At 43.0% G+C, this 12,127-nt stretch overlaps 2 protein-coding genes across 5 annotated transcripts in view; one reads left to right on the top strand and one right to left on the bottom strand.

The window, feature by feature from the left end:
* COL4A4 (collagen type IV alpha 4 chain) overlaps positions 1 to 12,127 on the bottom strand; it is a 186,428-nt gene that overhangs the window by 16,409 nt on the left and 157,892 nt on the right. The gene's annotated exons all lie outside the window — the stretch shown is intronic.
* Positions 1 to 12,127, top strand: part of RHBDD1 (rhomboid domain containing 1) — a 165,566-nt gene that overhangs the window by 150,667 nt on the left and 2,772 nt on the right. For 3 of the 4 annotated variants that reach the window (XM_037738757.1, XM_017529143.2, XM_037738756.1), the window contains exon 7: positions 10,794 to 11,887. In XM_037738757.1, the coding sequence (XP_037594685.1) occupies positions 10,794 to 10,888 (95 nt within the window). In that variant the 3' untranslated portion in view covers positions 10,889 to 11,887. Of the gene's footprint in view, positions 1 to 10,793; positions 11,888 to 12,127 lie in introns of those variants that run through there. The other variant, XM_017529144.2, reaches the window with a different exon arrangement.

Here is a 12,127-nt window from a genome sequence, read left to right as displayed (position 1 = left end):
CCAGTGCCTTGTCAGTCTCCTCTACTCTGGAAGAATTCTGATATGACATAGAAACTGCTAGATGCTGGCAAATAATCCCTGGTTTCAGGCCATCTAGACAATAAACAACTCCATAATATTCAGTGCAGCAGCCTCTGTAGCGCCCATCTGTTTCAAAATAACCCTAATTCTGCTTACGATGCGGAATGCTTTGTTGACTGGAATTTGTCCTAGTTTTCTTCAGCAGATTTAATGTCATAGGCCTCTGGTTCCACCTGCTGGCAGATTTAAGTACCGGAATGAAACTCGAGGTGGATGTTCTCAGTTGCAAGAAAAATCTGAGCTGTAGCTCAGTGGTTCTCAAAGGCTGGTGTACTTTGGAGTCACCTGGGAGTTCATTGAAAACTACAGCAGCCTGGGCTCTGTGGCAAGCCCACCCAATCAGCAACTATTTCTTAAACAGCCCTCCTGGTGATTCACACACCCCACCAACGTTAGAGGACTCCACTTCCCCTGGAATGAGGGGTACAGAACCCAGCAAGTTTAGGGATGATTCCAAACCACCATATCCTACTCATGCGCAAGCAGGGTATGATACAGTGACAAAGCCCCCTTGAGATGCCCATCCCCACAGTTTGTCCAGGTAGCTCTTAGTGCCAAAGGCCAAAGCTTTATTCCCTTGGAAATCATTTTTAAAAAGAAAAAATTAAAAGTGGAGAAACGTGATGAAAGCACTACTCAGCTAAGTGCTCAAGGTTGATGCCAAAAGTGATGTCATGTTGACAGCATGTTGATACGTGATGAAAAGGGCATTTCACCTCTGTGATATTCTTCACCAAAACCCAAAACCACAATCTAACCATGAGGACAAATAGACAAACCAGACAGAATGACACTCTGCAGGATATCTGGCCACTACCACTCAAGATTGTCAAAGTCATGGTGGTCAAGAAAAGGACTTGGAAAGAGCCACAGACCAAAAGAAATTAAGGAGACTTGGTAACAAAATGTACTGTGGTCTCCAGGATCAGGCCCCAAACTGGAGGAAATTAGTAGAAAAACTGGTCAAATCTAAATGTCTGGAATTTAGTTCAAAGGAATGCATCAATGTTGGTTTCTTAGTATCTTTGTATTTTTTGCATAAATCTCAAATTATTACAAAAGAAAAAGTGTATTTAAAAATTTTACAAGAAAAAAACAACGCCATCAAAAAGTGGGCGAAGGATATGAACAGACAATTCTCAAAAGAAGACATTTATGCAGCCAACAAGCATATGAAAAAAAAGCTCATCGATGATCATTAGAGAAATCAAAACCACAATGGGATACTATCTCACAACAGTTAGAATGACGATCATTAAAAAGTCAGGAAACAACAGATGCTGGAGAGGATGGGGAGAAATGGGAACACTTTTACACTGTTGGTGGGAGTGTAAATTAGTTCAACCTTTGTGGAAGACAGTGTGGCGATTCTTCAAGGATCTAGAACTGGAATTACCATTTGACCCAGCAATCCCATTACTGGGTATATACCCAAAGGATTATAAATCATTCTACTATAGAGACACATGCACACATATATTTATTGCAGCACTATTCACAGTAGCAAAGACTTGGGACCAACCCAAATGCCCATCGATGATAGACTGGATTTAAAGGGTGTGGCACATTACACCGTGGAATACTATGCAACTGTAAAAAAGAATGAGTTCATGTCCTCTGCAGGGACATGGATGAATCTGGGAACCATCATTCTCAGCAAACTAACACAGGAACAGAAAACCAAATAAAATACTACATGTTCTCACTCAAAAGTGGGAGTCGAACAATGAGAACACATGGACACAGGGAGGGGAACATCACATACTGGGGCCTGTTGGGGAGTAGGGGGCAAAGGGACAGATAGCATTAGGAGAAATACCTAATGCATGTGGGGCTTAAAACCTAGATGATGGGCTGACGGGTGCAGCAGACCACCACGGCACATGTATACCTATGTAACAAACCTGCACATTCTGCACATGTATCCCAGAACTTAGAGTACAGTAAAAAAATTTAAACATTAGGGTGGGAGGGTGGCACTGAAGAGAGACCAAATGTGTTAGAGGCCATTGCCAAGGAGCATAATCTGTGTTTTTAACAGGTTCTTCATTTCTGTACACACTTCAGATTAACGACCACTGAAGCAAACGGCAATGGTTGCTGTTTGATGGAAACTTCTATGCATGAGGCCAGGGCTGCTAAAAACTGGGAAGGGGAGAATCCAGCTGCAGCCATTCTCTTAGGATGAAAGTCATAGCAGGTGGGAAGCAGCAGGGCCAGGACCCAGTGTTTTTAGGAGGAGGCAGTATTTTATTGTATTTTGAGCTCAATGTGTTATCGTTTAAGCACTGTTGCACTCACTAGTCTTTTCTTCTCAAAATAATGAAATTAAAACTTACCCAAAGACAATCTCAAGATCAAGAAGCAAGAGGTTGGGAGTGAGACTCATACCAGGGCCCTGAGGAGGCTACTGGAAGTCTCTTCTCCTGCCCTTCCCCCAACTGTACCCCACGGGAACATCATCAGGAAAACCAGGCCATAAAGAGACAGTGGCAAGTCTCCTGCACCCCAAGATAAAGGTCAGAACAGACAAAGGACCTAGATGCCTTGGAAGCTTGGAGCAGGCTGCAGTTTGGACCTCGGGAATCCTTCGAGGCCTCAGGATCCCTGCAGTGGAGTTAAGCCAAGACTCCAGCCATGCGAGGTGGAGAGCAGCTGCCTGCATTGTGCCGCGCTGGCCTTCTCTGTGGACTGGTGTGGAATCTGCATCAGAGACATCAGAAGAGGCTGGGGGCTTGCAGCTGCCCTCCAACTCATATACATAGAGTTCTGTAAAATGATATATTAAGAAAGATATGTTAAGAAAGATAGGTCACAACTTCCCTCCCCCACTAGCAAATGACTTCCTTACTCTACCTTCAGTTATCTTTTTTCTATTGTAAAATACATTCTCAAATCTGTGTCTCAACACAGGGCACATGTGTGGTTTCTCCCTGTTATCCTAGCCAGGCACTGAGGACACAGAAGTGAGAGACACAGCCCCTGTCCTCAGGGAGGCTCACTTCCAGTTTTCCAAGAGTTTTCATATATTTGTCCAGGGACTATCCCTAGGTGATTCTGAATTGAACAAAAAAGGAGTATAGACCCCAAATACATGAAGAGGGAAGGATATTCTTGGAGATTGTCAACTTTTCAATCCCCAGAGTCAGCCGGTATGATTGAGTAAACTGAGACACCTACAGATTGCTCACCAATAGAATTCTATTTTAAATTAAGGAAAAGTTGAGACAGCCTAAAGCATCATTAAATATATTCGATTGGTGCAAAAGTAATTGCGGGTGTTGCCATTACTTTCAGTGCAAAGACTGCAATTACTTTTGCACCAGCTAAATACATAAAGGTCTTTGAAAATCGTTCCCACTCTCAATACAATCTTTCTTGATAAAGTGCTACGGTGGTGACAGGATTTTGAAAGAATTTAAGACAGGATGATTTTTAAAAAATAGAAAAGTCCTTTTCCATGAAAATCTATATTCTTTTTTTTTTTTTAATGCTTCAAGTAATGGTGATTCCTAATGAGAGCAGGACACGCTATTTCTGAGCTGCTTTTTCCTCCTTGGGGCTCCTCAGGAAAATGAGATTGACGAGCATAGAGAATTATTCCTGTAAGAAGTTATAAACTGTCCTCTATTTTAAAAAATACTTGAGAGTTAACTACCAAGGCTGACTTTTGCAGCTGGACCTATCTGTTGCCAAACCTTACTCCTTGTCAAAGGAGATCCCAAGTCAAGATGCATTCAGTTATCCAAAATAAAGCCTTACTATTTGCAGTGAGCCTAATTTAAGGCAGAAGATGCATTGCTTCTGCTATCTTTTAAAACAGACCCTGTCTCCAAGTCATAATTAAAACAATAATATATTCTTGAGGGTTTACACATGCTGAGGAAGACACTGGAGCACTTCATGTCTGAAGGAGAATCAAAGGGGATTTGAGTTCTTGACTCAACCACTGACCAGCTATTTAGCTTTGCCAAGTTACTTAAAATCTTTAAGGCTCAATTCCTCATCTATAAAAATAGACAAGGAAATTCTACTTGGATAAGTAGGATAAAAATCACATATAACAATAGGAATGAATCTCACAAGCATAATGTAAAATGAAGCCACTCACAAAGCGTACATATTGTGTGGACCCACTTATGGACAAAAATAGGGAAAACTATAGTTAGAAATCAGAATCGTGGGCACTGCTGGGTGTCGAGGTATAGGAACCGGAAGGGGGCATGTGGTAGCTTATGAGTACAGGAAATGTTCTGATATTTTTAGAAATATATTTGTATTTTGACCTGGCTATTGGCCTCACACATCCAGTTTGTGAAAATGAATCAAGTTATACACTTCGAGGTGTTGGGGGAGGGGGCAGTAAATAGAGTGAGCATGTAGAAATTGTCCCACAAATATTCGTTGTCTCCCTTTGACTTTTCTTGCTGTTTTGTTTTGTTTCGTTTTTTTTTTTTTTTTTTTTGGTGGGGGGCGGTGGTGAGGGAATTCTAGAAGTCAGACCATATTTTGTCCATATTACGGGAAACACTGACCTGATATACTGGACCTGATGCTATAGGTTACTTAAATTGCTAACTGGATTGTAGCCTGTTGATTTTAAGTCACTTGTGTTCATTAAGGGTCTCCAAAATTAACTAACTGGAGGGGAGAGAAAAGTTCAACAGGTAAAGTGGTGGTCTAGGGTCTGAATTGATCTCCATTTCACAATGCAGAGTGCTAATCACGGTAAATCGCAGAGATCTCCATCTCAAAGCTTGTTGTTTTGGGATTCCAGATATTATTTCAGAATTAGGGAATCTGATGTTGCAGACTTGATTGAAGAGATAGAAATGTGAATGTTTTCTCCTAAAGTCACATCTAAATATTACCTTTCTCGTAAACCATAATGAAATTTCCATTTGTATGAAAGTTATACCACTTTAAGTTAATTTCATACTATGTATAAATAGAGAGAATATTATAATTAGTGACTCAAAGAGTAAAGTGTGGTTACTGCCTTTAAGCATCTCCCCTTTTCAAAGAATGTCTTGCTGAGTGGTTAGACCTGGGGTTCCTTCCAGGCCTTTTTGGTCTTTGACAGTACATAACTTAACAACCATCCTTTCAGGAGACATTTTGGAAGCTTTGCAGTTCATGGAATGCTAATAAAATAACATTCTTGAAAGAGAGAACATGGGTCCCATGCTGCTGCCTTCATCTGACAATAGAAATCCTGGAGAACACTGGTGATTTATTTAGAGGTTTCCTGGTTTAGAGAGAAAAAAAAAAAAAGTGATTGCCTCTTTAGCTCCCTAATGTAAGGGAGAGATATCATGCTATCCTGTGACTTCACTTTAGTATAATTTCACTGTATGGTATAGTGCGTTCATCAGATCATGAGCAAGATCTATGAATAGCAGAAAATTAAACATCTCTCTTTACACGGGTGGGTAGGGAAAATGGCCATCAACTCATGGTGCTCCTTTTAGTAATTCTTATCTGGATAAAATTGCTTATCTTCCCTTAGATATAAAATGCAGAGGCTGCTGCATTTTACATAAGGTTAGAGGACTGAACATTTTTTCATCAAGAACCACAAATCAATAAATTTTATGATCTTACTACCAGTGCTATAATTGAGGTAAATCATCTTAAACAGGCTGTGTTCCTCAGGTTCTCTGAAGCATGCTCACTGTTTCTCTGAGTAAAATTGAGGGCTGACCTCCATTTACAAGAACATGGAGGCAAGGCTCATAAATACTCATATTCTGTACCAGGTTCTTCAGAGCAGGGCCGTTTCCCCCAGACCTGTAAATGTCCAATGCATGATTTAACTAAGCAGAGAAAAGAAGATCTTGGCTGGGCACTCCAGCTCTGTCAGTCACCCAAAGTCTCCTTCATGTGACAAAAGCCTGCTGCTTAATGAAGGTCATCAGTTACCTTTTTTATATCTATTTCTTAGAAGACAGATATTTAGTTACTAGCAACTCAACATTTTGTACAAAGCACTGCCAAAGGGTTTGCAAACAGAATTGAGCTCTGTATTTTAAGAAGTCACTGTTTTTGAAATTTTGTATACCTGTTATAGAGTTAGTTAATGATAAAAAGAAGTAGACATTTAGCACGTGATTATTTATTTTTTTTCTTTTTTGAGACAGGGTCTTGCTATTTGCCCAGGCTGGAGTGCAGTGGCTATTCACAGGCATGATCCCACTACTGATCAGCATAGGAGTTTTGACCTGCTCCGTTTCCAACCTCGGCCAGTTCACCCCTCCTTAGGCAACCTGGTGATCCCCTGCTCCCAGGAGGTCACCATATTGATGCCGAACGTAGTGTGGACACCCAATCAGCATAGGCCCTGCAGCCCAGAACTCCCAGGCTCAAGCGATCCTCCCACCTCAGCCTCCCGAGTAGCTGAGATTACAGGCACACATCACCGCGCCCGGCTGGCACGTGATTCTTGATGATGATCGAGACAACAATCATACCGTCCAGTGCTCAGCAGGCATTTGCTGTCACGTGGTACTCAGCTAATCATTTTATATGCATTATCTCTTCTAATCCTTCAACAACCCAACAAAGGAGCTACTCTTAATATTCCCATTTTATAGATAAGGAAACTAAGAGCAAGGAGGGTAACCTACTTGCTCAAGGATGTGTTGCTAAAAAGTGGGGGAGTTGGGATTTAATCACAGGTTGTCAAACTTCAGAGTCATGGAAAGGACCCTGGAAGTCCCCTTTTTCAGTAGCCTCCCCTCACAGATGAGTCAACTGGAGACTGCTGAAATGAAGCATCTTGTGTAGGGTGTCTCCACGAACCCCAGGCAGAGGTAGGAAGCCATCTCCTAATTCCCTACTAACACTTTTTCCTTTATACTCGTGGGAACACCTCCTTCTACCACCCCAATGAGGCTTGTCCTGATTCTTTCCTCTGTGCTTAACAAATATTAAGTACATAGCAGAATCACAAAGATAAGACCCTTTGAGAAAGCCTGCAGAGGATGCTGGAGATGAAAAAGAGAGGAAATAGATTGTATGACACAAGTGGAAAGTATAGAAACAGACAAATGAAAGCAAAGGTGGGGAAGTGGAAGACAGAGCATGCCTGAGACTGAGTGGACAGCCAGGAAGTCTTGTCCCGACTGTGGCTCCAACCCAGAGCACACACACAGTAGTCTGTGGGTTAGTGGCTAACTGACATCAAGTTTGTGACTCTCTTTGAAATAAGTTTTAGTGCTTAAAAACATTCCCCCAAATCAAGTCATATTCAGAACAGTGTGGTTTTCAGAGCTGGAAACAAACCAGCTGTTCTTCAGAGAGTAAGATGGCTTTCATATCAAAAACACGGAGTTTGAAGGAATTAAAATAGCCTTAAGAGCAGGCATGGAGGCTGGGCATGGTGGCTCATGCCTGTAATTCCACCACTTTGGGAGGCCAAGGCAGTCAGATCACGAGGTCAGGAGTTCAAGACCACGCTGACCAACATGGTGAAACCCCATCTCTACTAAAAATACAAAAATTAGCCAGTCATGGTGAAATGCACCTGTAATCCCAGCTACTCAGGAGGCTGATGCAGGAGAATTACTTGAACCCAGGAGGCGGAGGTTGCAGTGAGCAGAGATCACGCCACTGTATTCCAGCCTGGGCAACAGAGTGAGACTCAGTCTCAAAAAAGAAAAAAAAGGCATGATTACAAACAGGCATTATTGTGGTTTTGGTTGTTGCATTGTTATATCCAAGGCCTTCTTGGTTCTCCTAGAAAACCAAACCATGCTAGTAGCCAGTAGAATTTAAGGAAACCCATGTTGGAAACTTTTGAGTCACATCTTTGATATCATCAGAGTCCCACAGAATTGAGGACTTGGACTGGACCTTCTTATTTTTCTATTTTCAAATAGCAGTGAGCTTCCTACATTTCCATATCCATGAAGAAAAGGGTCACTGGGTTTGGTCAGGAAGGTGGGGGATGGTGAGATGTGCAACCCTGAACACATTCGGTGTGAGAACTGATGGCCATGTGGGGAAGTGGGAAGAAACTGAGCAGGTTCGCTTTTCTTCATGCTAGCTTGGTGCCCTCAGATGTGTCCCTAACACTCTCTGAGCCTCTGTTTCCTCATCTGTAAAACTGAGATGATTCTGTTGGGAAGGGATCATCGAAGTGGAGAAGGGCACCGTGAAAGGGCTTTATAAAGAAGAGTGTGATGATTGTTCTTCTCCTGACATCAGTTTTCTACTTCAGCATGTGGCATTTCTTCGGTTGGCTCAGCCCTGGTTCTCCTCGAATGCCCTGCAAATGGGTCCAAGGCCATGTGTGCTGGCAGCTCATTTGAGAGCTGGACCTTGGGCACCTTCCCAGTCTCCCTCTCCTAATTCCTCCATGCTGTTGCCTTCATGGAAATTATTAATCCTCGGGTTTTTTCTTTTGAAGAAACGCTAAAGAAAACACCAGAGGACAGTGTGTTTCCCTCTGGGAGTCTGAGCAGTCTTTCAGCCTCTGTGGGTTTCTGCCCTGTGGCCCTGAGTCAGGGTGCCACGTTGAGCTTGCTTCTGACTCTGCCCTTAGCTAGCTCTAAGAGAGTTCCCAGTCCATCTGGAATGAGGTGTCAAGTCCTGGCCTGCACTCACAAGCGCAATTAAGACCAGTCTTTTTAAAAACAACTGTTAAAGGCAAAGTAGGATTTGGATCTCATCATATAAAACAGTTTTAAGCAATCAGCTAATGGTGATTTGATTCATGAATTTGTCATCTCAAAGCATTTACCATTTTGAACAAAGAGAAATTCCTTTACAAATACATATGGCTAAAACGGTATCTGGGTTTTTAACTTTTAATCTTACAGTATTCATAAAATCTTTATGGTAAAAGTTTTATAAGCCTATAATATGCTTGAGTATCACCTTTAATGAAAGTTAATAAATTGGCCTATTTTTCACTGTATCAAAATGCCTTGAAGCAGGGATTTATCCAGCAGAAGTGAGTCTGGGGGCTAGGCCTGCCTTGTTTATTTTGGGGTGTTCTAGTCAGGAAGGGTACAATGGGTTGGGGAGGTATAATTCTCCCATGCTTCCAACGGGAAAGGAGAATCAGTTATGGGAAACCATTGGCATCTTCATCAGTAGAGAAGCAAAAATATAAAAAAGGGGTTGGCTTTGACTACTTTTTTGAATTTCTCTTTGACAACATAAACTTCAGTTGTAGATGGAAAAGACGGACTCTGTTTCCCATTGCTTTCTCTAACATCTTTCACTATAGTTTTAACGTTGTCATGTCAGCATAGGCATAAATGAACACATCTCTGAAAAGGTGCCACTCTTGGGCAGTGAGCAAGAGGGATTGACTGTTCACTTGCTTTCCCTCTTGGCTTAACTGTGCCTTGCCCACCCTCCCTTCCCAGCCAGGCCAGTGCTGTCAGAACATTTGGCCCCGAGTGGGTCATGTCAGAACCTGACTGGGCAGCATTAGAAGTCATAGCAGGTGCTGTTGAGTCAAGGCCATCCATTTATTGAACAGCTCCTGTGTGTTCAGAACTGTCCCAGACATTGGGGAGAGGGAGATGTGTCAGAGAGGTCCCCTGCTATTTTACAGCTTATGATCCTGATAGGAGAGAGAAGAATGGTGCACAAATACGTACACATCTGGCAGGATATGGTGATGGTTGAACGAAGACAACCAAATGGAAGGTGCTGAAAGCTGAGGAGTTTGAATTGGGAGAGTTCTTCCATTGGTTCCATCAGGGGTGGCCTAGCATTACAAGAATGAGTAAGACTTCTGGTTGAAGTAGGTGATGGGAGAGAGCCTTTCAAGGCAAATTAACAGTGTTAGCAGAGCTATAGTAGTGAAAAGGTACAGCCTTTTTGGTCCCCATGTTTAGAAGTGAACCTCTACTTACCCGTTTCTATCAATGATGCATCTTCCTGGTTACCTCATGGGGAATATTGAAGCGCTTTCATTAGCTTTAGTTTGCTGGTTCCTTGAGATCAAGGACTATATATTTTTCTCCCTTTATTACTACTCATGATGCCTGGGAGAATGTTTCCTTACGTAGCGATTGAAATTCTTGTATCATTACAAACTGTATTTTTGGTAAGTTTGCATCACCAAGAAACCCTTTTCAGTAACTATTTCCACAGTCCTTCCGATGATCTTGAAATACGATGCCTGCATTTTTGTTTGCCTGCCCAGGTATTGATCAGTATGATAACTCTGCTCCAGCTCTGTGGCCCAGCGTGCCTTTTGGGTGCTTGTGTCTTTCAGTCACGTATGATTCTGATTGGCCACCTTGGTGCAGGAGGTAGCATATTAAAGGAAAGAAAAGGAGCACCCAAAGGCTGATCAGGAGAAGCCAACCAGCCTTATTGGTGGGGAAGTTAGTAGAGGTGGCAACAAGTTATATATGGGCATAAAAAAATAAGACAAGCCCTTGAGAAACTGTGTAAGCCTGAATGATGCAAATTATCAATCACGGTAGAAGGAAAAATACAAGTGGGAGGATTATCAAGAAGCCTCAAAATGAGTCGAATCAGGTTCATGGCTGAACCACTCTAAAAATGTTTACTTGATGTTGAAATTTAGTACTGATAACTGAAGTTGAAATATGTTTGTTATATTTCTGTTTTGTGTTAAAATAAAGATGACACCCAAGCTATCATTTTGTTCCCTTGGAATCCTAGAGTACACATGCCTTGTAATGTCAGAATGATTGATTTTTCCTTTGAATTTCTCACTACAGGAAATACCAGAAATAGCCCACCACCCTATGGGTTTCGTCTCTCAGCAGAAGAAGAAATGAGGAGACGGCGGCTTCACAGATTCGATGGCCAGTGAGGTGGCATCTTGGGAAGACATGGTTTTTTCATGTAATTATTGTCCATTTGGTTCATTCCGCAAGCCCCTAATTCATTTTAAACCAAAGCAGAGTGTACCAGTATTGCCCTGGGTCACTCACGTCTGCCTGGGACGGTCCTTCCATGACCCCTCTGATTCAGCTCACATCTTGGTGGGCGTGGGCTCACACAGGTCACTTCCTCCACGAAGGGACCAGTTCCACACTCCCCTCTCTCACCGCTGACTGAGCAATGCCTCTGCCTCGCCCTGCTTTTGAAAACTGTGACCTTCACCAGGAGGTTTTACTCTCAGAAGGTTTCACTCTTCTCAGGCAGGAAGATGAGTCCCTCATCCTGCCGGGAGTGCCCTGTGTTTGACTTGGCAGTGGGTGCAGAGCCATCTCCCCATCCTCCCAGCGCGTCGCCACTGCAGCTGTCCAGGAACAGGATGTGGCTGCCTTGGCCGCGTGTTGTCCTACTCTCCCCCACCCTGGTGCCTCAGCTCCTCGGCTCCTCTGGCCCCTGTGTCTGACTACTGTTTGCAGGGCCTTTGCTTTGCTCTGGTATTGCTCTGCCTTTATAGAAAGTCTTATGGAAGAAGGATAAGAAAGACCTCAAGTGGGAAGACCCCTACACACACCATTAGTATCACATGACACCAGCAGTGTAGGTTCCCAGCCACCACTCAGTGGCAGCTTGTGTGCCCAGGAGACAGGACTTGTCATTTATGAATCAGCAAAGTAGCAGCAGATGCCACATACAGAGTAGAGTGAAGGCGTTCGGTGGACCGGTCACTAGAGATCTATCTTGCAGAAAGTATGTTTTTCCTCATCAAAGTGCCTCTTAATTGGCCACTGTACCAGCCACTTGTCATAGCCAAATGTCCAAAACACGCCCTTGGGCCCCACAGCGTTAAAATCCACAGGTTGTCTGTCTGAGTCATTCGAGTTTTTTCCTGGTGCTTGTATTCCACGAATAAAAGGACAAAGTCAAAAGATCACTGATATCTTACTGTCACAGAGATATTTTAAAAGGGAGAAGCAGGGGCTGGGCACGGGGGCTCATGCCTGTAATCCCAGCACTTTGGGAGGCAGAGGCAGGTGGATCACCTGAGGTCAGGATTCGAGACCAGCTTGGCCAACATGGTGAAACCCCATCTCTACTAAAAATTCAAAACTTAGCCGAACATGGTTGCACATGCCTGTAATCTCAGCTACTCAGGAGGCTGAGGCAGGAGAAT

Source organism: Cebus imitator, unplaced genomic scaffold (assembly GCF_001604975.1).
Source record: "Cebus imitator isolate Cc_AM_T3 unplaced genomic scaffold, Cebus_imitator-1.0 Scaffold57, whole genome shotgun sequence".
Taxonomy (NCBI): domain Eukaryota; kingdom Metazoa; phylum Chordata; class Mammalia; order Primates; family Cebidae; genus Cebus; species Cebus imitator.
This window is presented reverse-complemented; position numbering and strand designations above follow the sequence as displayed.